Source organism: Notolepis coatsorum (assembly GCF_963971535.1).
Source record: "Notolepis coatsorum genome assembly, chromosome: 3".
Classification (NCBI taxonomy): Eukaryota; Metazoa; Chordata; class Actinopteri; order Aulopiformes; family Paralepididae; genus Notolepis; species Notolepis coatsorum.
In genome coordinates this window covers 6,033,969-6,059,860 of record NC_140167.1, presented here as the reverse complement: position 1 = coordinate 6,059,860, position 25,892 = coordinate 6,033,969, and the positions used below count along the sequence as shown (strand labels likewise).

Sequence of the window (25,892 nt, the reverse complement as noted above, 5' to 3'; positions counted from 1 at the left end):
TCTCTCTCGCAGCTGTTGGTCTGGAGCGCATATTGTGTTATTAAAGGGACACTATGTAGTTTTGGTGACATCTATCGGTGAAACTGAATGTACCATGATATACTTGTATTAACCCCAAAAATCGGGCTCGCGCGCTGCGCGCGCTCGCATTACATTTACTAATTAATGCCCTTTTATGATTTCCGGCACCTGCCTTTCTAAAGTCTTGTGCACGTCCCTGGTGTAGACTACCACATGCTGCCCTACTGTCAGTCTGGGGAGGGTGTAGACTACCACATGCTGCCCTACTGTCAGTCTGGGGAGGGTGTAGACTACCACATGCTGCCCTACTGTCGGCCTGGGGAGGGTGTAGACTACCACATGCTGCCCTACTGTCAGTCTGGGGAGGGTGTAGACTACCACATGCTGCCCTACTGTCGGTCTGGGGAGGGTGTAGACTACCACATGCTGCCCTACTGTCGGTCTGGGGAGGGTGTAGACTATCACATGCTGCCCTACTGTTAGGTCTGGGGAGGGTGTAGACTACCACATGCTGCCCTACTGTTAGGTCTGGGGAGGGTGTAGACTACCACATGCTGCCCTACTGTCGGTCTGGGGAGGGTGTAGACTACCACATGCTGCCCTACTGTCGGTCTGGAGAGGTTGTAGACTACCACATGCTGCCCTACTGTCGGTCTGGGGAGGGTGTAGACTGCCACATGCTGCCCTACTGTTAGGTCTGGGGAGGGTGTAGACTACCACATGCTGCCCTACTGTTAGGTCTGGGGAGGGTGTAGACTACCACATGCTGCCCTACTGTCGGTCTGGGGAGGGTGTAGACTACCACATGCTGCCCTACTGTCAGTCTGGGGAGGGTGTAGACTACCACATGCTGCCCTACTGTCAGTCTGGGGAGGGTGTAGACTACCACATGCTGCCCTACTGTCGGTCTGGGGAGGGTGTAGAACTACCACATGCTGCCCTACTGTCGGTCTGGAGAGGTGTAGACTACCACATGCTGCCCTACTGTTGGTCTGGGGAGGGTGTAGACTACCACATGCTGCCCTACTGTCGGTCTGGGGAGGGTGTAGACTACCACATGCTGCCCTACTGTCAGTCTGGGGAGGGTGTAGACTACCGCATGCTGCCCTACTGTCTGTCTGGGGAGGGTGTAGACTACCACATGCTGCCCTACTGTTAGGTCTGGGGAGGGTGTAGACTACCACATGCTGCCCTACTGTCAGTCTGGGGAGGGTGTAGACTACCACATGCTGCCCTACTGTTAGGTCTGGGGAGGGTGTAGACTACCACATGCTGCCCTACTGTCGGTCTGGGGAGGGTGTAGACTACCACATGCTGCCCTACTGTTAGGTCTGGGGAGGGTGTAGACTACCACATGCTGCCCTACTGTCGGTCTGGGGAGGGTGTAGACTACCACATGCTGCCCTATTGTTGGTCTGCCATGACAAATAAAACTCTGGACTTGACTTGATATTTTTTTTTATCCACTTTTTCTCCTCCTATTTTCTGTATTTTTCTCCCATCCCAATTTAGTCGTTATGCCAATTCCCCCCTCCCCTTCCTGGTCGTTGCACGCATTTCCCCCCTACTTGCCGGTCTAGGGAGCCCTGAAGTCTATCACATGCTTCCTCCGATACATAGGAGACAGCCAGCAGCCTCTTTTCACCCGACAGGGCGGACTCTCATTGGTGAAGTGTAACGTGTGGGAGGTCACACTACCTTCACCAATTCCTTCCCTTGCTGTGCAGGCGCCCTGACCGACCTGTAGGAGTCGCTGTTTACAACGACCAGGATACAATTACACACCCCACCGGCTTCCCACCCTCTAACACTGCCAATTGTGTTAGTATGGACGACCGACCAAGCCGGAAGTACCGCTGACAGCCGGACTCGATACCAGTGTCTCTGAGGTGGTAAACAGACGCTTAGTCCGCTGCGCTACCCGGCCGCCCTTTTTTGTATTTGTTTTTAACAAAATGATAACCAACTCAAACTTCCCTTCCTCCCTCTCATACCTTTGGTGTTCCTTCACCACAGACAGGACGTCGTCAGACAGGTGACGTGAGTCCTGGGAGAATCGGAAGAGTTCCTTGAGTTGATCCTTGAGGTGCTCCACTTGAGATTCCTCGGCTGACAGGGTATTCCTGACGCCCTGGGAAGACACAATCAGATAAGATAGGATTTAAGATAAGATATTATAGCAGCATGGGAGATGGGGGGGGTACAGGTATGGGCAGGGTAATAGAAAAAATAAATAAATTAAGGCAATACAATTAAATCTGAATATAGAAATAGGAGTACAAATATGGTACCAGCTCAGTTTGTACGGTCGGTCGTCAAATACATTTTCTGGAATCACTTTAGTAATGTAATAACCGATTAGAGATACGAATGAGTCACCTTATTGACGGGTTCGAAACTGGAGTACTGGATGAAAGTAGATGAATAATCCTGCCATATCCCATCACACTTGCAATGGGCAAGGCTCAATAGATTTGACATCAACACAGAAATGTAATTTCCTCATAGCTCACATCAAAAGCCTCCTTTCCCCCTCAAGCTGAAATGTAACCCTTAAGATCCATTCCGTGTGCGAGGCTTGTGATGACGGTCTCAAGTCCATTTGTCAAAACGAATAGCATCCCAGTTATTTTCCTCCAGGCTAGGAATTCCAAAAGCACTCTGTTAGTTGTACATTTTGGGGCGTTATATTTCGAGGGGATTGATTGGAATCTGGTACAATCAATCAAACAGTGAGCACTCAACAGCAACAGCTTTCACCGTCAAACTCCTCCCCCCTGCCATCGTTGTAAGACTTGTATAGGGGCAATCAATTACTCATGTTTTTTGGGGAATGCAGAAAACTATAACGTTTTTGGAAAGAGGTTCATGACTTGACTACTAACGTCTTGGAAATTCCGTAGGACATTACACCTGTAATCTCTTTGGTACTGAATTAGATAATAATAATAATAATAATAATAATAATAATAATAATAATAATAATAATAATAATAATAATAATAATAATAAACTTTATTTGTATAGCACCTTTCATACAGAAACTGCAGCTCAAAGTGCTTCACAGCAGAAGAAAGACAGGCATAAAATGAGCACATAAAGTGCAGACATATAAAATCACAGTTTTTCACATTAGGATCTAACATCGAGATGAGATATTCAATCCCATATCTGTGAAGAGAATTGGGATAATATCATAATATAGCTAAAATATTATGCATCCTGCTCAGCTGAAACAAACAAAGACCTCCAACACTCTTTAAAAAGATCCTCCAGGACACTTTGCAACTGGAAGAGCTACATAATATACTGAAGAACAAGGAGGACGTCTTTCTCAGAACTTGGGAACACCTCGTGGACCTCCGACTGTCCACCAACATCAGTGTGTCGATTACTTATACCGAAATGTAATGTGACCATATATATTTAATTTTATTATATTGTATGTATTTATTTAAAATGTAATTGTATTTGTATTACTTGTAAAAAAAATCATAAAAATAACAATAAAATAATTTTCCCGTCAACATATTTTAGACTAGTTTCACAGCAGTTTCCGTGACGCACTGAACAAAATGACCTGCAGACGACGGCAGAACTGGTGAAAGAAATATGGTTTTCTCTGAGGTGCAGCCTGGCGCCTGTCACGTCAGATCTCAGGTCAGATCTCAGCTCTGAGGTGCAGCCTGGCGCCTGTCAGGTCAGATCTCAGACCAGATCACAGGTCAGATCAGAACAGTGTCAACAACACCCAGCCGCTCCCCACCCCACGCTTTAAACTCTGTAATGCTGCCAAACTTGATACTGCACTTACGGGACTTTCTGACATGCATTACCATTAGGGCTGCAACAATTAGTCATTAATTTAGTCTTATTTCTGTTAATTCATAGTGTTCTCATGACATGCGTTAGTTACCATTAGGGCTGCAACCAGGGCTTGACATTAACACCCGCCACCCGCCAAATGCGGGTAGAATTCGGCAGTGGCGGGTAACTCCGTCATTCTACCCGACAAAGTGGCGGGTGACTTTTTTTCTATGAAAAAAAAACATTGTAGTCTACAAAAGGCATCGGCAATAATTAAGTCAATCCAGGTGATACTACATAATACTACAACTCCCACGAGGACTGGGTGCGCACAGTGTGCTCATTCATTGGCCCATCCACTTCGCCCTATCGCGTGCGTCGTGTTGCCTCCGTGTGTGACAGCTGAACGAACGTCGTTAACATTAATAGCTCAACTGGTTAGTGCGACCGACTCATCCATAGTTTACTTTACAGACACTTAGCTAACATTACAATGTGGCGGAATATTGTGAAGAGACCTGGTGAACCAAACCATCAACAAACAAAAAAGAGAAAAGAGAATGAGACCGAATATTTGTGGATGTGCGAGTAAGTATTAATGTAACGTTTATTATTAAACTAATATTACGGTGTTTGTTAGCTAGCTAGTCACATTCATTTAACATTAAGAAGCATAAGGGCTCGAGACTTATGCTTTTATTTTTAGAGCATTAACTCTTTGGAATAACCTGCCTCAAAACCTCTGCTGCATTTACAGTAGATTCACAAAAAAAATCTTAAATTGTATTTAACACTGTAAAGTATTTTGAATTTTATTTTTTGTAAAATGTTATTTTAGCCATCTTAATTGTTAGTTTCATTATGCATTGTGTGTTGAGTACTGACTTTTAATAATTTTGTTTTGCAATAATAATAAATAATTTCTTTTCCCTCTTTTTCTCCGCCTGATTTTTCTATTTTTCTCCCCATCCCAATTTGAGTCGTTATGCCAATTCCTGGCCTCCCTACCTGGTTGTTGTGCGCATGTTCCTCCTACTGGTCGGTACAAGGGAACCCTGAAGTCTACCACATGCTTCCTTCCTCCACACGTCACCTGGCAGCGAGGACTCTCATTGGTGAAGCGTAACCATTTCCTGCCTTTCGCTGAGCAGGCGCCCAGACCTGACATAGCTGTCCACAACGCTAGATTACCACCCACAACTTTCCTCCCCCTAACTCAGCCAAACGAGTTAGTATGACGATCGGCCAGTGGCGGCTCGCCACTAGGGGCGCAAGGGCGCCGACCCACCTGCTGGCCAGCTGCTGTTAAATCAGAGAAGAAGACAATAAAACTTTTTCGTTTTTGTGTTTTATAGCCCTATAAATAATATAAACATGTTTAAAATGAATAATATTTACTCATTTTAAGTATGTTTGTATTTCCAATGCACAATATAACGTTATTATCTAAATTAAAAAAACATCGTTTTCATGAGCAGGAAGTGATGTTTTTTTTTATTTTTTCGTATTTCTCGCCCGGGCTAGAAGCGATAGCGCTCTGAGTGCGCGTCACAGTTTGATCGCTGTCTCTGTCACAGCCAATCAGTGCATACGGCGTTGTGCGTTGAAATATGACTATTATGTTGGAATCCGAGCGCGATTTGAAGCGGTCTAGGCAGCAGCGTGAACTTCCGTGAAGAATTTCCATAGCCGCATTTTCGTGGAGACGCTCTCTGATTGGCCGACGCGATGCCAGTTTTTTTCCATAGCCGCAGTTCTCGGGTTGGCTTAGAGAGAGAATGCAACACAGCAACAGCAGTTCAGTCGACTCGTCAACAACAACAGCAACTACACTGAGCTTAGGCACTCTTTCAAAGTTGGTTAAGGTTAGAGTTTGTCTTAGAGCATGGCGATAGAACGCCAGGTAGTTTGCAGGCTGTTCGAGGCGGAAATGGACAAAGACACAGCTCTTCACTCACACAGCTTGTTGGCTAACAACAAGCTATATGGATGCGGACAATGAATGGACATCAACACAGGCTGGCAACACAGCCAACAACAAGGTAGATTAGCGATCTTAACTCTAGTTTAATACATGATACGTTGTCTACTGATGCCGCATAACGTTGTAACGTTACAGCTACTGCTAGCTGTTAGCTCCGTCATCTTAGCTGGCCACTTTTATAATTACTTCATGGAAACGGAGTAACGTTAACGTTTAAACGTTATGTCGAGGTCATACAATACTACAGTCGACATAAGGTTAACGTTACCCCGTTTCCATGAAGTGTTTAAATAGCAGCAATCTTGTTGAAAATGTAACTTTACTAAAATGCTCTCTCTCTCTCTCTCTCTCTCGCTCTCTCTCTCTCTCTAATTTCGCCGCATGTGGGACATAACCACTCAGACAATGAATGGTAACTTGTTTAAAATAACGAGCTTTACAAATGTGTTTATTATTGAATGGATCTGACATCATCTGAGAGAGAGAGAGAGAGAGAGAGAGCGAGAGAGAGAGAGAGAGAGAGAGAGCTGTGCGTGTTTGTGTTGGGCTTTTTTTACCCAATGTTTGGTATAGCGCCCCTAGTGGCGAAGTACCCAGCGGCCGCCACTGCGATCGGCCCAAGCCGCAGGGCAATGCTGACTCCGGGAGTCGAGAAATAATATTTTTTTTTTTTTTTTTTTTTGGACCCCAGGAAGACTAGCTGGTTGCTATGGCACCAGCTAATGGGGATCCGTAATAAAATAAAATCTAAATCTAACTAGCTGGAGCTAGTGTGAGGAACAGCACGGGTTGTTATCCTATCCCTTTAAATGGATTCCCACTCCGTCTGACGCCAGCGTGAACCCGTCAGACAGACTCTGTGTTTACAGCCGTGATGATGGTATCTCCTCCACCCTCCACCACCGCCACACCTCTCCCAGGTATTCTGCCCAGAGGCGGTGCTGGCAAGACGGGCACTTTCTAACAAACTCACCCGCTGGCGGCTCATCCAGCCCCACAACACACACAGTCAGCTTGTAAAACTGAGGAGAGAGTGGTGTTTAGGTGGGGAGGGAGGGAGGGAGGGAGGGAGGGAGGGAGGGCGGGAGGGAGGGAGGGCCGGAGGGAGGGAGGGAGTGGTGTTTAGGTGGGGAGGGAGGGAGGGCGGGAGTGAGGGCGGGAGGGAGAGAGGGAGGGAGTGAGAGAGAGTGAGGGAGGGTGAGAGTGGTGTTTAGGTGGGGAGGGAGGGAGGGAGGTGGGAGTGAGTGAGTGAGGGAGGGAGGGAGGGAGGGAGTGAGGGAGTGAGGGAGTGAGGGAGGGAGGGAGGGAGGGAGGGAGGGAGGGAGGGAGGGAGGGAGCGAGGGAGGGAGCGTGTGCATACTATTGGTAGGAGTCAGTCCATGTGTTTTGATAGTAGTTCGTAGCACATGTTGTACCACTACACTAGATACAAGTCAAGACAAGTCATTCATATACTGTAGTGTACATACACTCATTCTAGTCAGAGAGAGAGAGAGAGAGAGAGAGAGAGAGAGAGAAATGGGGAGAGAGAGCAAGAGAGAGAGAGAGCGAGAGAGAGAGAGAAATGGGGAGAGAGAGCAAGAGAGAGAGCGAGAGCGAGAGAGAGAGAGAGAGAGAGAGAGAAATGGGGAGAGAGAGAGAGAGAGAAATGGGGAGAGAGAGCAAGAGAGAGAGACCCCCAGTAGAACCCCGGCCCGGCCCGCTCACCGAGTACCTCCTCCACTGGCCCAGGACCTGCTCCTCCGTGCGCTCCGCCCGCTCCCCGGCCTCGCGGCCCTCCTCCAGCTCGTGGCCCAGGCCCTGGAGCAGCGCGCGGAGCCTCCCGATGTCGTCCCCGAGGCGCCGGCAGCGGGCCAGGTACTGGCCGTGGGCGTCCCGCTGGGCGCGCAGGCCCTCGCCCGTCTCACACAGCCCCTGGCGCAGCCGCTGCCAGCCCAGACGCAGCTCCTCCGCCTCCTCCGTCACCGTCTCAGCGCCCGCCGGCGAGGTGCTGGCCCGCACCGACTCCGCCAGGCCCTCGATGTGCTGCAGGGTGCTCTCCTCGCAGGCCACGCTGTCGTCCAGGGCCTGGGGGGGGGGGGGGGGGGGGGGGGCAGAAAACTATATTCAAGACTTGATTGATACAATTGTTAAGGGGATGCAGACCAGAGAAAGACTTTCGTCTTGTTTACATCAGGGTCCCCCATTTTCAATTCATATTTACATTTATGACATACACAACATACAGATATACAGATATATCATGACATACATGACATACAGTACTGTTAAACAGAGATCCTAACAGAAAATGTATACATACGAGGGGGAGGAGACTGTACATTGGGAGGGGGTGGGTGGGGGGGGGGCGGGTGCAAAACTATTCGAGACCATGCAGGTCCCTGTTAAGTGTGGTGGTTGGAGCATGTGAATCTCTCTTCCCTTCGAGAGATAAGGTGACTGACTGAGAAACTAGAGCGAGCAGCAGAGAGGTGTGGAGGAGATGTTTGCATAATGTATAAGACCCATAAGTTTAGAATATAGCACTCGTATCGTCTCACACAAACTGAGGTATCCATACGGCAGGGATCTTTCTCTGACGAGATGAAGGTGTTCTGAAAATGTTCTAGTCTGTGGATTATTTCTACAGAGCCTTTCTAGAGCCTTTCTACAGAGCCTTTCTACAGAGCCTTTCTAGAGAGCCTTTCTAGAGTCTTTCTACAGAGCCTTTCTACAGAGCCTTTCTACAGAGCCTTTCTAGAGTATTTCTACAGAGTCTTTCTACAGAGCCTTTCTAGAGAGCCTTTCTACAGAGCCTTTCTAGAGTCTTTCTACAGAGCCTTTCTACAGAGCCTTTCTACAGAGCCTTTCTAGAGTATTTCTACAGAGTCTTTCTACAGAGCCTTTCTACAGAGCATTTCTAGAGTCTTTCTACAGAGCCTTTCTACAGAGCCTTTCTAGAGAGCCTTTCTAGAGTATTTCTACAGAGTCTTTCTAGAGTCTTTCTACAGAGCCTTTCTACAGAGCCTTTCTACAGAGCCTTTCTACAGAGCCTTTCTAGAGTCTTTCTACAGAGCCTTTCTACAGAGCCTTTCTAGAATCTTTCTACAGAGTCTTTCTACAGAGCCTTTCTAGAGTCTTTCTACAGAGCCTTTCTAGAGTCTTTCTACAGAGCCTTTCTACAGAGCCTTTCTAGAGTCTTTCTACAGAGCCTTTCTACAGAGCCTTTCTACAGAGCCTTTCTACAGAGCCTTTCTAGAGAGCCTTTCTACAGAGCCTTTCTAGAGAGCCTTTCTACAGAGCCTTTCTAGAGTCTTTCTACAGAGCATTTCTACAGAGCCTTTCTAGAGAGCCTTTCTACAGAGCCTTTCTACAGAGCATTTCTACAGAGCCTTTCTAGAGAGCCTTTCTACAGAGCCTTTCTAGAGAGCCTTTCTACAGACCCGATACCGGGTATAGCCAATACCGATCAATCAAAATATGCCGTGATCGGCTTCGATTCAGATGCGATCAGGACATCCCTAATGTTTAAACAATGCAGTGTAGATTATGTTATTATCCATCGTTCTATTCTTCTCCTGAAAACCCCACCCATTTAGCTTTCTCCACCATGATATCTAGTCAGACGTGCGCTAAACCCTAGTGCGAGCGCAGCTCAAATCACGTCCTCGTTCAGTTCTGAAGACGAGCCTTTGTTCCGTCACCTCTAAGTAGGGATGTCCGATATTATCTGCCTACCGATATTATTGGCCGATATTGGCATTCAAATGTATCGCATATATCGGTATCGGAAATTAAGAGTTGGACAATATCGGTATATCGGATATCGGTAAAAAAGCCAATATCGAACATCCCTACCTCTAAGGCCTTGAGCCTTTGTTCCGTCACCTGTAAGGCCTTGAAGCCTTTGTTCCATCACCTGTAAGGCTGTGAGCCTTTGTTCCATCACCTGTAAAGCCTGGAGCCTTTGTTCCGTCACCTGTAAGGCTGTGAGCCTTTGTTCCATCACCTGTAAGGCCTTGTAGCCTTTGTTCCATCACCTGTAAGGCCCTGAGCCTTTGTTCCCTCACCTGTAAGGCCTGGAGCCGGTTCTCCGCCGTGTTCTCCTTCTCCACCAGGTGACCCAGCTCTTCGGTCTTGGACAGCAGCCACAGCTGGAACTTGTGAACGTGGCTCTTGTACGTCTGGTGCTCCTCGGCCATCTTCTGAAGCAGCACCAGGCGCTCCTAGAGGAAGAGAGAGATAGAGAGAGAGAGATAGAGAGAGAGAGAGATCCATTTTATAGGTAGCAGTACAGAGTAGCTTAAGTTTCACTTTCATTGAGAGTAGATTAACTTGGCGTGAAGGAGAGAAAGGTGTCTCTACAGACGAAACGACAGACGTTACACAACGATGGCAGAGGATTTGGAAATATATTTGATTATAAAAAAAAAAAAAAAATTAACCTTTATTTACCCAGGGTAGGTTCTCTGAGCACAGATGCTCTTTTCAGCTACGCCCTGATTCACATTCACACAGTGCCCAGTACAACCACAGTCTGACACCGTTGGCCACTGAGCAACTCCACTGGAGCAGTTGGAGTTTAGTGCCTTGCTCAAGGGCACTTCAGCGGTTGGTGTTAAGGGTATGGGAGAGAGTTATTCATTCACTTCCCCAGCCCAGATTTTTCCTGCCAGTCTGGGGGATCGAACCGGCGACCTTCCAGTCACAAACGCGCTTCTCTAACGTTTAGGCCACCGCTGCCCCCATTAAACCCTGCAGCAGCTCGACTGGAGAGGAGCTCAGAGGACCAGTCCAGACCAGCAGCAGTATGTTTGACTGGAGAGGAGCTCAGAGGACCAGTCCAGACCAGCAGCAGTATGTTTGACTGGAGAGGAGCTCAGAGGACCAGTCCAGACCAGCAGCAGTATGTTTGACTGGAGAGGAGCTCAGAGGACCAGTCCAGACCAGCAGCAGTATGTTTGACTGGAGAGGAGCTCAGAGGACCAGTCCAGACCAGCAGCAGTATGTTTGACTGGAGAGGAGCTCAGAGGACCAGTCCAGACCAGCAGCAGTATGTTTGACTGGAGAGGAGCTCAGAGGACCAGTCCAGACCAGCAGCAGTATGTTTGACTGGAGAGGAGCTCAGAGGACCAGTCCAGACCAGCAGCAGTATGTTTGACTGGAGAGGAGCTCAGAGGACCAGTCCAGACCAGCAGCAGTATGTTTGACTGGAGAGGAGCTCAGAGGACCAGTCCAGACCAGCAGCAGTATGTTTGACTGGAGAGGAGCTCAGAGGACCAGTCCAGACCAGCAGCAGTATGTTTGACTGGAGAGGAGCTCAGAGGACCAGTCCAGACCAGCAGCAGTATGTTTGACTGGAGAGGAGCTCAGAGGATCAGTCCAGACCAGCAACAGTATGTTTGACAGGAGAGGAGCTCAGAGGACCAGTCCAGACCAGCAGCAGTATGTTTGACTGGAGAGGAGCTCAGAGGACCAGTCCAGACCAGCAGCAGTATGTTTGACTGGAGAGGAGCTCAGAGGACCAGTCCAGACCAGCAGCAGTATGTTTGACTGGAGAGGAGCTCAGAGGACCAGTCCAGACCAGCAGCAGTATGTTTGACTGGAGAGGAGCTCAGAGGACCAGTCCAGACCAGCAGCAGTATGTTTGACTGGAGAGGAGCTCAGAGGACCAGTCCAGACCAGCAACAGTATGTTTGACTGGAGAGGAGCTCAGAGGACCAGTCCAGACCAGCAGCAGTATGTTTGACTGGAGAGGAGCTCAGAGGACCAGTCCAGACCAGCAACAGTATGTTTGACTGGAGAGGAGCTCAGAGGACCAGTCCAGACCAGCAGCAGTATGTTTGACTGGAGAGGAGCTCAGAGGACCAGTCCAGACCAGCAGCAGTATGTTTGACTGGAGAGGAGCTCAGAGGACCAGTCCTGACCAGCAACAGTATGTCTCTGCGCTAAACATGGCTGCAGCTACATTGATCCACCAATGAACGTATAGAAAATGTACAGATATTACTGTCCATTGGTTTATTTTTTAAATCAGAACCTAATGTCAACAAATGGATACTAATCATTGAAAATTAAAACAGCCACAGACGGACAGACACAGTGGATCAATGTAGCCTCATCGTTAAAGATCAAAGTAAGCGCTTCACACATATCGAATGTCATTTTGTAAAATGTCCGGTGACACCGGTGTTGTCGTGAGTTTATTAGTCATGGGAAATTCCACATCGCCACGGCAACCGTACAAAACACCCCGTGAGCAAGTGTCACAATTTGCCACATATAGCGTGGAAAAAAGAGAATATTGTGAATCATAACACCACCCCTGGAGAATCATAACCCCACCTAGGGCTGGGCGATGAAACGATAACGATAATTATCGCGATATATATATTTTTTTATCCTTTATTTATCCAGGAATGTCCCATTGAGATACAAGATCTCTTCTTCCAGGGAGTCCTGAACAACACGGCACACAACAAGTTTCAACATAAAACAGGGCATTAAACAAAAAACATACAATTCAAATATAAATACAGAAGGTCATTTGAGCAGTGGCAAGGAGCATAATCACATCAACAATAGCATCAGGTAAAACAGTTACATGTTTCGTGAAGGGCTAATCGTAGCATACCTTTAAAAGCATTTACAGTAGGAAGTGCCTCTAGACAAAGTTTTACTTGCAGCGTATTCCATAAAAAGGGAGCATAGTGGGAGAATGCAGCTTTACCAAGCTCTGACTGCATCAAAGGAACATTTAAAAGCATCCCATTTGCTGCTCGTCTGGTATTAAAAAAGCAAGTAAGTTTAAGTTTAAGTTTCTTTAATAGTTGTCATACAGAAGTACAGAATACTTTCATACAAAATGCTTCTTACTGTTACGCTCCAGAGACTGTGCTAGACAAGATAGTCTAATCATGTAATTTTAGAAGAAGAAAATGAGGTCACAGTGTTCGGTATAGACATATGTACAATGTTCTGAGTTACCATATAATATACAATACTATGCAGTGTACTAATGTACAGTACTATATAGTGCAAAGCAGAGATGGGATGAGGTACAATTTAGGTACAATTTACAGTAAGGTGTACGAATTGTAGTGCAATCCTTCATCAATAAATATAAAGTGTGGGGAGTGGGTGCTACAGTGTGTTTGTTTAAAGTGGGTGTGTGCTATAAAGTGTGTGGAGTGGGTGCTACAGTGTGTTTGTTTAAAGTGAGTGTGTGCGTGTGGATGTGTGTGCTATGTGCGTTTGGTGGTTGTTGTTGTGTAGTGTTCATTCATTGTTCGTTTAGCAGCCTGATGGCCTGGGGATAGAAGCTTCTTCTGAGTCTTTCTGTGCTCGCCTTGAGACTCCGGTATCGCTTGCCTGACCGCAGCAGTTCAAAGAGGCAGTTGTTCGGGTGACTGGAGTCTTTAATGATTCTCTTCGCCTTGCCCTTGCAACGCTTGTTGTAAATGTTCTGGAGGGTGGGGAGCCCCCCTCCAATTGTGCGTTCGGCTGAACGTGTCACTCTTTGTAGTCTGCTTCGGTCTTGTGCAGTGCTATTCCCAAACCAGGAGGTGATGTTGCCGGTCAAGATGCTCTCTATTGTACATGAGTAGAAGTTCTTAAGGATCTTCTGACTGACTTGGAACTTCCTTAGGCGCCTGAGGAAGTAGAGGCGTTGTCGTGCCTTCTTCACAACACTGTCAATGTGTGTGGTCCATGTCAAATCCTCGGATATGTAGGCTCCGAGGTACTTAAAGCTGTTGACTCTCTCAACCGGTGCCCCGTCGATGCTGAGGGGGCTGTAGTCCTTGACCCCCGACCTCCTGAAGTCCACAATCATCTCCTTTGTTTTGCTGACGTTCAGGGAGAGGCTGTTTTCCTGGCACCATCCCGCCAGGACCTTGACCTCTTCCAGGTAGGCCCTCTCGTCGTTGGCAGAGATCAGGCCCACCACCACTGTGTCGTCAGCAAATTTGATGATTGTATTGCTACTCCGCTGAGCCACACAGTCGTGTGTGTACAGGGAGTAGAGGAGGGGACTCAGAACACAGCCCTGGGGGGCCCCTATGTTGAGGGTGATGGATGAGGAGGTGCAGTTGCCTGCTCTCACCACCTGGGGTCTGCCAGTCAGGAAGTCCAAGACCCACTGGCAGAGGTCATAGTTCAAGCCCAGGTCCCTGAGCTTGGCTATGAGTATGGAGGGGACTATGGTATTGAATGCCGAGCTGTAGTCGATGAATAGCATTCTCACATAGTTCCCCTGCCTCTTGTCCAGGTGTGATGCTGCTGTGTGCAGCACATGGGCTATGGCGTCCTCCATGGACCTGTTGGGGCGGTATGCAAATTGCAGGGGGTCCATGTTGATGGGGAGGGAGGAGCAGATGTAGCCCTTTACTAGCTTCTCAAAGCACTTCATGGCTATGGAGGTGAGAGCTACAGGGCGGTAGTCGTTGAGGCAAGCAGGCTTGGATTTTTTGGGTACAGGGATAATAGTGGACTTCTTCAGGCAGGTGGGGATGAGAGCCTGTTCTAAGGACAGGTTAAATATGTCAGTGAATACTGGGGCCAGTTGGTCGGCACAGACTTTTAGGACACGGCCGGGGATGCCGTCCGGACCTGCTGCCTTCCTGATATTCACTTTTTTAAAGGTCCGCCTCACCTCATGCTCTGTTACCCTGAACACTGCGCCTCCATCAGCAGCCGACCCCCCCCCCCCCCCCATTGCCGTGGCTTGTGAGCTGGTGTTGTTATTACCAGCATCAAACCTCGCATAGAAGGTATTGAGGTCATTTGCTAAGGAGATGTCACTGTTCAGTTTGAGGGAGGCGCCTTTGTAGTCTGTCATCGTTTTGAGCCCCTGCCACATAGCTCTAGAGTCAGCTTGTTCAAACTGGAGTTCAATTTTATCCCTGTAGCGCCGTTTGGCCTCTGACACTGTCCTCCTTACGTTGTATCGCGCCACCTTGTGGTCATTCATGTTGCCTGCCACTAGGCCGTCGTTGTATGCTTTGGTGCGCTCTCTCAGAGCTTCACGGACGGATTTGTCTACCCAGGGTTTTTGATTTGGGTAAACTCTCATTTTGGTAGTGGGGATTGTTTCTTCCACCATAGTACAAACATAGTCCAGCACTGTTTCCGTGTAGACATTAATGTTATCTGTGTCGCGGAACACATTCCAGTCTGTGCAGTCAAACGCAGACCGGAGCGTCTCCTCTGACGTCAAATCCCATTTCTGCACCTCTCGCGAGACTACAGGAGTACTTTTGATTCTCTGTTTGTACATTGGTGAAAGAAAGATTGACGCGTGATCTGATTTACCAAAGCCACTATCAGAATGAGCCTTGTAGCCACCTTTAAATTGCGTGTAACAGTGATCTAGGATGTTACCGCCTCTGGTGTTGCAAGTCACATGCTGATAGAAGTCAGGTAATACCTTTCTCAGATTGGCGCTATTGAAATCACCCAGCACCAAAATGGCGGCGTTAACGTTCGCCGCTTGTATTCTATTTACCTCGTCGTGGAGTCTGGAGAGCGCGACGTTGTTACTGGCTTGCGGTGGAATATACACTCCTACAAGGATGATCGCCGTTAACTCCCTCGGGAGGAAGAAAGGACGACACTTGATGGTTATATATTCCAGGTCTGGGCAGCAGTGGTTGGATAATTCCTTCACGTTAGTTGGATCGCTCCAATTGTTGTTGAACATGAAGGCAATACCTCCTCCACGTTGTTTACCGGACTCTGCTGTATAAAAGGACAGAAGTCTGGAGAGATATAAGGGCAGCTTACCTAGCAATGACTTAAGGATAAAAATCAACATGTGTGATCGTCTTCTTTGGTACAGAGAGGACCATCCTAAGGACTGATACAAAGTGATATATTTTAATAATCAATATAGATCGATAAAAAAAAAATTTAAAAATAAAAAAAAAAATCTTTTTGTACCGGTGGAACTAAGGTCTGTATGAGGTTAAAGACGCACCAGAGTAAACACCAGCGCGGTTTTCAATCGTTTTTCATTCCAACATTTGAAAACAAAAGAACAACATAAAGAAATATCAGTGTATGTTTCGACTGAACCTGTTAAGCCCGGGGTCCCTGCTGTTTTATCATAAATCGATCAATACAGACCGTATTAATTAACGTCGTGTTTCTTTTTCAAATGTAGCCATGTAACTATCCATAGATGTATGACTTGGCCATAATAAGGTCATTTATAGTTCATAATAGGGCTAGAGCTTAACAGGTTAAGGTCACTTCCTAAACCGGTTAGGCCATAGACACACCCCAGGGCGCACACACGTTCATTTGTGCAAGTCACACAAAATCCAGTGACGGCAAACACAGGCAATCACGTGTTCTCAGAGGAGCGGGTGCACATTTCGAGTGCTTTATCTCAACCCACCGCTTGAATGATACCTACCTCCAGCTGCTGTGGGAGGTTCAACTCTGTGCTTTGAGCTCATTTAAAAAATCAAATCAAATCAAATGTATTTGTAAAGACGGCAATCACAAGTTAATGTCCCCACATTGGGCTGGACAACAAGTCTTCTTTAAACAAGTCAAGAAGAAACATCACAATAAATGGTTCACCAGACAGTGATTCTAAGCAGTAGCCAAGGTATGTCAAGGGAGGGGGTGGGGGGATGATCATGATCAGAGAGAGAGAGAGAGAGAGAGAGGGAGAGAGAGAGAGAGGGAGGGAGGGAGAGAGAGAGAGGGAGAGGGAGAGAGAGAGAGGGAGAGGGAGAGAGAGGTAGAGAGAGAGACTCATTACGCTCTCTGCGCGAGTCTTGGAGTGCACTGCATTCTGAGAGAGAGAGGGGGAGAGAGAGAGAGAGAGAGAGAGAGAGAGAGAGAGAGAGAGAGAGAGGGAGAGAGAGAGAGAGAGAGAGAGAGAGAGAGAGAGAGAGAGAGACTCTCACGCGTGGCACGAGTCTATGACTATTACGGAGCGCACACTGAATTGTGTTGTCCCGGAATTGATTTGGTAGCTGTCATTTCTCACAAATGACACGAAAATTTGAGGATTTTGTCACAAATGACAAAAAGTATTTCAGATTGTAAAATTTGGCTAGAAGCCAACTACCAAGGTATGGCGAGTGCCAACACTGTCCAAGAGAGACTGCCAAATATCAAAACGATTAGCCTACAAATGTAGCCAACGGCCACACACACACACACACACACACACACAGGGAGCGAAATTAACTTTTTGACTCACCGGCCAGTGGCGGGTAGATGGGAAGAGTCTACCCGCCAAGCATATTTCTTACCTGCCAACATTTTTTTGATTAAAAAAATATATATATATATTTTATATAAAAAATTATTTTTAAATAAAATATATATTATATAATCATACTTGTAGTTGTATTATCTGCGAGACATCGCCACCACGCAATAAGTCAAAATGCTTGCTATCTGCAAACAGCTCCACTGTCTGTGTGTATACTTGAGTAGCCTCCAGCTCCAGCAAGGATTCTCCGGCCGTGCAGCTAGACCCTATATTCAGCTAGACCCTACATTCAGCATGCAAGGATTCTCCGGCGATGCAGCTGGACCCTATTTATAACGTTACCGTTCTTTTGTCAAATCACATTCAACATGCCCTCAGCTAGAATACGCATTCAATCAATGTTATAAGACATTGATATCAGGAGCTATCTGTAGCTACTGCTAGCCCGGTAGATAACGTTAAGACAATTTAGTTTACTGGGACAGATGGATCATCTAACGTGAGCTAGCTAAGCTAGCTAACGAGGGAACGGAGGTATTATGCACTCGAGTAGACTATTGCTGGAGCATTTGTTGATATCAGCAGCTATCAGTAGCTAGCCAGCTAGATACCGTTAGACAATGCCTCGTCATGTATTAAACTAAAAGTGAATAGTTGACTGGGTCATTGTTTAAACAGTAACGTTAGCTCGTGGAGGTCCGATATAGACTAGAGCAGACGGAAGTAAACAAGCCAAATGGGAGCTTCCGATTGGTCATTTGCTTTTTTTTCTCATGAAACCAGTCACGTCACTCTACTGTGATTGGACCGTTGACTTGAGTGCAATGTGGGACTTGTCGTTTTTTAACGATCTCGCGGCGGAGAAAAAAAAGACGAGCGGCTATAATCTGTACTCGCACAAGAGTATCGTTATGAACTACACGTCTACACGCCACACGGCGGGCAGCCCTCTAAGTGTCATGCGCCAAAGGTAAAAACAGACCGCCCCTGGCGGGCGGCGGGCTTTAGTTTCGGTCCCTGCACACACAGTTGATTTCTATCCAAAGAAATACAAGGGACCATGAGATGTGAGACAGTCCAGGTGGCAGACACCCAGAGAGCTCCCAGCTATACCTCCGTGGAAGCTGGCAGCAGTCAGGTACAAACAACATGAGTCCAAACTAATCTCCAAAAACTAATTTAGCATCCGACGGCAGTTACAAACGGCGGTTACAAACGGCGGTTACAAACGGCAGTTACAAACGGCGGTTACGAACGGCAGTTACAAACGGCGGTTACGAACGGCAGTTACAAACGGCGGTTACGATGGACATGTTTTCGGATCTTAGAAAGAAACACGCCAACTTTTGGGGGAAATTAGCTTATTTGCCATCTACCCTGGAGTTAGACACGCAGTGATCTCATCACCTCAAAAGCCCTGTTTATTATCAAAGAGCAACGGGGCTTTTGAGATGATGAAATCACTGCGCCCAATTGTTCCGAGTATATATCTGCTTAGAAATACAAAACATTTACATTTAGTCATTTAGCTGAACGCTTTTATCCAAAGCGACTTACAAGTTCTGTACGACACGTCATCAGGAAGGGCACAACTCTATCAGCTGAGTAACAATGTTCATCAGAGTGTTGCGTGTTACAGTGTAGGTTAGTTTATTAGGACAAGTGCATGACAGTAAGGTTAGTTGGGGTTAGATTATTTTAAAAAAAGATCCCCATTATTTCAGATAATGGTTGAAGAAGTGCATCTTTAGTCGACGGCGAAAGATTGGATGGGTTTTGTCTGTCCTAACTGGGGTGGGTAGTTCGTTCCACCATTGTGGGGCAAGGACTGAGAATAGGCAGCTTCTCTTTGATGACCCTCCCGGGTATATACACAGGTCAGGTGCTCTAGTAGCACACCACGTAATGCGCTGCATCGCGAAACGGCCGACCCGGGTTCGACTCCCGGACCCGGCGTCCTTTGCCGAATGTCTTCCCCTGCCCTGTCTCCCATTTCCTCCTCTCCCTCTCTCTCTACCAGACTGCCCGGTAGCGTGAATATTAAAGGCAACCAACTTGTGTTCAGCTTTTCGTTCAGCGTTTCTCTGATTGGCCACACGGCCACGTGACCGCCCTAGCACACGCCCTTATCCGCGCTGAGAGACACGGCAGACGCGGCAGAGAGTGACCGCGGCCGCGCATGCGCATGAGGCTCCCCCAGGTGCTCTGAGAGGTGCTCGAGAGGTGCTCGTTGGTTAATGCCTCGTTGTAAGTTGAAAGTAAAAATATGTATAGAAACAAATCATGCTTTTCTGCTGCCAGTAGGCTTCGGGAACAGCCGCACCGTTAGCCTAGCTTAGCGTCATTCACTGGAAGTAGGTGCAGTGTAGCCTAGTTCCCAACAGTCACAAAATACACTCCAAATACAACTCCAAAACTTTCCTGTAAACATGTTGTGACCTGTGAATTTTTTTTTATAGATTTGTATTGCTGTATCTGCTTGTCTAACAGCCCCTCACCTCCGCCCGGTCCCGGACCTCGCCGTAGGCCTCCCGCAGCCCCTCCTGTACCCCCGGCTCCACGCTGGGGTCCTGGGTGCGGTTGTGCAGCGCGGCCGCCTCGTCCAGCAGCCTCTCCAGCAGCGCCGCCTGGCCGTGGACGTCGCTGACCGCCACGCGCTGCTGGTCCACCTGCCACAGCTTCTCCCTGACGCCCAGCTGCAGCTCCGCGTCCAGGGCCAGGGCCACCTGCAGCCGCGCCAGCCACGCCCGGAACTCCTCCACCGCCTTCAGGTACTCGCTCCAGTGCAGCCACACCCACTCGATGCGGCTGGCGGGGGAAGAGGGGGGTGAGAGGGGAGTCACAGTTAGAGCGGTAATCCTCATTCTGTTCATTTTTTTTTGTATCCACTTTTTCTCCCATTTTCTATACTTTTCTCCCATCCCAATTTCGTATCATCCAATTCAACCCTCCCCTGTCACGGACGCTGTTTCTTGCCTCCCACAAGCCGGCTGCAATGTGGACTAAGTCATACATAGCACAAGTCCCCTCCGGTACCTGAGGTAACAGCAGTCGCATCTTTTCACCTGCGCAGCTCGATCTCTCAGTGGCGAGGAGTAACACGTGGGAGGCTCACGCTGCCCCCGACACTTCCTGATTCTACTGCGCAAGCGCACCAACCGACCTGTAGGAGTCGCTGTCCACAACGCCCGATCCCCACCCATCAGTTTCCCACCCCCTAATACGGCCAATGTGTATTAGTATGAACGACCAGCTAAACTGAAAGCAAATGTGGAGTGCTGGGCTCGAACTGACGAGTCCAGTGTCTCCAGCATTTCGTGGCGAGTGCCTTGCCCACTACGCCACGTAGCCGCCCATCCTCATTCTGTTCATAATAATAATAATAATAATAATAATAATAATAATAATAATAACTTGGATTTATGTAGAAGCAGTTTCAAGAAACTCAAGGATGCTTTATAAGGCAATAAAAAGATGCATGAATAAAAAACGAAATAAATAATAATACATTCCACCGGGCCCCCATAGCAACGCGTCAAACATTCCACCGGGTCTCCTAGCAACACGTCAAACATTCCACCGGGTCTCCTAGCAACGCGTCAACCATTCCACTGACTCCAGTCTACAAACCACACGTTACAGGAACCACACTGTCTGCTGGAGGTGGAGGAGCCGGTAGTACAGTAGGTAGTCACCTGTGACAGTGGATGATGTAGGTGCTGGTCTCCTCCCACAGGACCTTGAGGTCCTTCAGTAACCACTCACCTGTGACAGTGGATGATGTAGGTGCTGGTCTCCTCCCACAGGGCCTTGAGGTCCTTCAGTAACCACTCACCTGTGACAGTGGATGATGTAGGTGCTGGTCTCCTCCCACAGGGCCTTGAGGTCCTTCAGTAACCACTCACATGTGACAGTGGATGATGTAGGTGCTGGTCTCCTCCCACAGGGCCTTGAGGTCCTTCAGTAACCACTCACCTGTGACAGTGGATGATGTAGGTGCTGGTCTCCTCCCACAGGGCCTTGAGGTCCTTCAGTAACCACTCACCTGTGACAGTGGATGATGTAGGTGCTGGTCTCCTCCCACAGGGCCTTGAGGTCCTTCAGTAACCACTCACCTGTGACAGTGGATGATGTAGGTGCTGGTCTCCTCCCACAGGGCCTTGAGGTCCTTCAGTAACCACTCACCTGTGACAGTGGATGATGTAGGTGCTGGTCTCCTCCCACAGGGCCTTGAGGTCCTTCAGTAACCACTCACCTATGACAGTGGATGATGTAGGTGCTGGTCTCCTCCCACAGGGCCTTGAGGTCCTTCAGTAACCACTCACCTGTGACAGTGGATGATGTAGGTGCTGGTCTCCTCCCACAGGGCCTTGAGGTCCTTCAGTAACCACTCACCTGTGACAGTGGATGATGTAGGTGCTGGTCTCCTCCCACAGGGCCTTGAGGTCCTTCAGTAACCACTCACCTGTGACAGTGGATGATGTAGGTGCTGGTCTCCTCCCACAGGGCCTTGAGGTCCTTCAGTAACCACTCACCTGTGACAGTGGATGATGTAGGTGCTGGTCTCCTCCCACAGGGCCTTGAGGTCCTTCAGTCTGGAGAGCGTCTGGTTCCTCAGCTCCTCCTCTCCGCTCTGCAGCAGCACCTCGGCCGACACCAGCACCACGTCCATCTTCACGCGGCCGTCGTGAGTCGACGCGTGGATTTTCTGTGCAGAAAAATATGGACCTCGTCGTGTTATCGGTATTTTTCCGTAGTGGTGTGAAAGGTTGCTTAAAATACTAAATATTAGGGATGTTCGATATTGGCTTTTTTACCGATATCCGATATACCGATATTGTCCCACTCTTAATTTCCGATACCGATATATGCGGGGTCCCCCCCCCCCCCCCAAAAAAACGGAATAATTTCATGTAATTAACATTACATATCTCTTGTCGTGGAATTAACACAACATTATGCATACTTTTGACAATAAATAAAATAATCATTTGTTCTTACTTGCTTGCCTGGGTAAATAAAGGTTAAATAAATGTTAAAAAAATAATAATAATAATTTGAAAACCGATACAGATAATTTCCCATATTACATTTTAATGCCAATGATAATATCGGACACTAGGGCTGCACGATTAATCGATTTTTAATCTAAATCGCGATTTGGAATGATGCAATTATCAAATCGCAAAAAGAAAAAAATCTGTCTGTCTGCAAGCTGTCTGTCTGCAAGCTGTCTGTCTGCAAGCTGTCTGTCTGTCTGTCTGTCTGTCTGCAAGCTGTCTGTCTGCAAGCTGTCTGTCTGCAAGCTGTCCGTCCGTCCGTCCGTCCGTCCGTCTCTCTGTCTGCAAGCTGTCTGTCTGTCTGTCTGCAAGCTGTCTGTCTGCAAGCTGTCTGTCTGCAAGCTGTCTGTCTGTCTGTCTGCAAGCTGTCTGTCTGTCTGCAAGCTGTCTGCCTGCAAGCTGTCTGTCTGTCTGCAAGCTGTCTGTCTGTCTGTCTGTCTGCAAGCTGTCTGTCTGTCTGTCTGTCTGCAAGCTGTCTGTCTGTCTGTCTGCAAGCTGTCTGTCTGCAAGCTGTCTGTCTGTCTGCAAGCTGTCTGTCTGTCTGTCTGTCTGCAAGCTGTCTGTCTGTCTGTCTGTCTGCAAGCTGTCTGTCTGTCTGCAAGCTGTCTGTCTGTCTGTCTGCAAGCTGTCTGTCTGTCTGTCTGTCTGCAAGCTGTCTGTCTGTCTGTCTGTCTGCAAGCTGTCTGTCTGTCCGCAAGCTGTCTGTCTGTCTGTCTGTCTGTCTGCAAGCTGTCTGTCTGCAAGCTGTCTGTCTGTCTGTCTGTCTGCAAGCTGTCTGTCTGTCTGTCTGCAAGCTGTCTGTCTGCAAGCTGTCTGTCTGTCTGCAACAAGCAGCACATGGCTGGGAGCAGCGGGTCAGAGGTCAGAGGTGAAGGGTCAAGCGGCTACAGCCGGGCCTCACCTCCGTCTCCCTGAGCCGGGCCTCCAGGGCGTCCCGGGGGCCCTGGGTGTTGTCATTGGCCCGCAGCCTCTCCTGGACGGCCTGCATCCAGCATAGCGCCCCCTGCAGGCTCTCCTGGAACTCCTGCTGTTCTTGCTGGGTCATGAGGAGTCACGGACCTGGGAGACGGAGACGGAGAGACGGAGACGGGTCACTTCATCATCTCGTCACAAAGGTCTATATCTTTAAGGCCGAGACCACTGCGTGAAATCGAGTGGCATCACTTATCGTTTTTTTTTTGCATGTGTACAATTTTCTTTTTTTTAAACATCCCCATTTCCAGGGGCGCCCAAGTGGCGAACCACGTAACGCGCCACGTAACGCTCTGTTGACCAGGGGTGTAATTATGGGGGGGGGACACGGGAGACATGTCCCCTGCGCGTCTATGCTTTTACCAACCGGTTCGTGTTTCCGGGTTCCCGTTTTGCGCTCTGATTGGCCACTGACCTACGCTAGTACGCCCCCCTCGCTATGAGCGTAGCAGGACACTGAAATGCGTATCACAGTACTGCCTCCAGGAACAGCTGTTTCCGCGTGACTTTATGTGCGCTAAAGTTAAAGTTTAAAGTGCTTAGAAATGCCGGTAAATGTCGGTTCATTCATGCTTTGAGGCACGCTTCCTGACAGGATTTTATAATATTGTATTGACAGGATTTTATAATATACAATTTTTTTTGGATCAAATTTTTTTATTATTAATTACATGAAACAAGACAACACAACACATTAACCACAATCACAATACACAGAACTTCACAGGAAAATAACAAAAACAATAATAATACAGAAATAACTATTTATAAATTATAAAGACAAAAATAAAAGAAAATAGAGTTCAACCTTTTTAAATTTTAAATTTTCAAAATTTCAAGGTTTCAAGGTTCCAAGGTTTCAAGGTAATTTTAAGAAACAACACTCTCAGCTCAGCTGCGTCGGTCAGTAGTGTGAAGCACCTCTGTATTCATGGGACTATGAATGCCAATTTCATGGGCAGCATATTTAATGAATTCATTTGAATCATCCTGTGTACAGTTCTACTTTATAAAATGCTAATTGTAAATTATGTTTAAGTCCACTCCACATTACAGTTCTACTTTTGTTTTGATGTGAAAAGTGATGCTGCATAAGATGACTGCTGAGAGCGTCATTTCTTGACTCTCAGCTGAGAGCGTAGTGACTGCTGAGAGCGTCGTTTCTTGACTCTCAGCTGAGAGCGTAGTGACTGCTGAGAGTGTAGTTTCTTGACTCTCAGCTGAGAGCGTAGTGACTGCTGAGAGCGTCATTTCTTGACTCTCAGCTGAGAGCGTAGTGACTGCTGAGAGCGTCGTTTCTTGACTCTCAGCTGAGAGCGTAGTGACTGCTGAGAGCGTCGTTTCTTGACTCTCAGCTGAGAGCGTAGTGACTGCTGAGAGCGTCGTTTCTTGACTCTCAGCTGAGAGCGTAGTGACTGCTGAGAGCGTCGTTTCTTGACTCTCAGCTGAGAGCGTAGTGACTGCTGAGAGCGTCGTTTCTTGACTCTCAGCTGAGAGCGTAGTGACTGCTGAGAGCGTCGTTTCTTGACTCTCAGCTGAGAGCGTCGTTTCTTAAAATGGTCAAGCTACAATATTATAAAATACAATATTATAAAATCCTGTCAGGAAGCGTGCCTCAAAGCATGAATGAACCGGCATTTACCGGCATTTCTAAGCACTTTAAACTTGAACTTTAGCGCACATAAAGTCACGAGGAAACAGCTGTTCCTGGAGGCAGTAGGGCGTACCCATTTCAAAGTGTCCAAATTATTTCTCTCTCTACGCTCATAGCGAGGGGGGCATACTAGCGTAGGTCAGTGGCCAATCAGAGCGCAAAACGGGAACCCGGAAACACAAACCGGTTGGTAAAAGCATAGACGCGTCCCTTGCATGTTTTCAGAAGGCAGTTATTGTCCCCTGCACGTTTTTACCGTCCAAAACAATGTTACACGATAATAAACGTGACGCGACGCGGCACCAAGACCACACGGAAAACTGGCTGCTTGTTCCATCTCTGAGCTCAGGTCTCCGACGACCTGACTGAGCCATTGTCATGCAAAGAAAGGTAGCCAGGTGACTGAGCACCTGGCGAGGGACGAGTCGCATTTCTGTGTGCACACGCTAAGTACCGACCACAGCTGTCTTTGCATAACAACAGCCATGTCGTCAGGTCTGTGTGCTCAATAGCACCCTCCCCTCAAAGTTTGGTGTGAAACTGTGAACGATGGTCTGTGTGATTGCCATGAAATGCAACAGCATTGCTTGGTGTCTGTGAAATATCTGTCTATGACCTCGTATTTAAAAGCCTCTAGGCTGTTGTTTTATACATTATAATAAATCTCTCTCTCTCGACTTCCACAACTGATTTTTTTTTTAAATCTACGATTTCCACCACCCTCCCCCCCTCCCCGCGACCTATAACTCTACGCAACAGACCACGCCCCCAAATGTGGCCCCGGGCGTGAATATTAAAGGCAACCAACTTGTGTTCAGCTTTTCGTTCAGCGTTTCTCTGATTGGCCACACGGCCAATCAATCAATCCACTAGCACACGCCCTCGCGCAAAGAGAGACGCGGCAAAAGCGCTGGTCGAACCAGCGGTGTTCTGTTGTGTGACTGTACTCTACAGCGGTGTTCTGTTGTGTGACTGTACTAAACACTTCCACCACATGACCGACATTTGACATACAGTACACCTCCTATCTATGTTGGGATTATGTTTGGTCATGACAAAACAATAAAAATCGCTACTGTTAGTAAGCTGCCACCACCCACTTCAATGACAGAGCTCTCATATTTGCGAATGCATAAACTATATCTTAAATTATGGCGATGTGTCTAATATGGCTGTCGCGAA

General features: G+C 47.7%; 1 protein-coding gene across 1 annotated transcript in view; it reads right to left on the bottom strand.

Annotated features, from left to right (window-relative positions):
• syne3 (spectrin repeat containing, nuclear envelope family member 3) overlaps nucleotides 1-25,892 on the bottom strand; it is a gene marked incomplete at its 3' end in the record, with an annotated part of 78,134 nt that overhangs the window by 41,020 nt on the left and 11,222 nt on the right. Inside the window, exons 2-7 of the mRNA XM_084310353.1 lie at nucleotides 22,986-23,143; nucleotides 21,560-21,732; nucleotides 19,523-19,832; nucleotides 9,862-10,017; nucleotides 7,520-7,879; nucleotides 2,016-2,152 (exon numbers count right to left, since the gene is read on the bottom strand). Coding sequence (XP_084166479.1) covers nucleotides 2,016-2,152; nucleotides 7,520-7,879; nucleotides 9,862-10,017; nucleotides 19,523-19,832; nucleotides 21,560-21,732; nucleotides 22,986-23,129 — 1,280 coding nt within the window. The 5' untranslated portion in view covers nucleotides 23,130-23,143. The remainder of the gene's footprint in view (nucleotides 1-2,015; nucleotides 2,153-7,519; nucleotides 7,880-9,861; nucleotides 10,018-19,522; nucleotides 19,833-21,559; nucleotides 21,733-22,985; nucleotides 23,144-25,892) is intronic.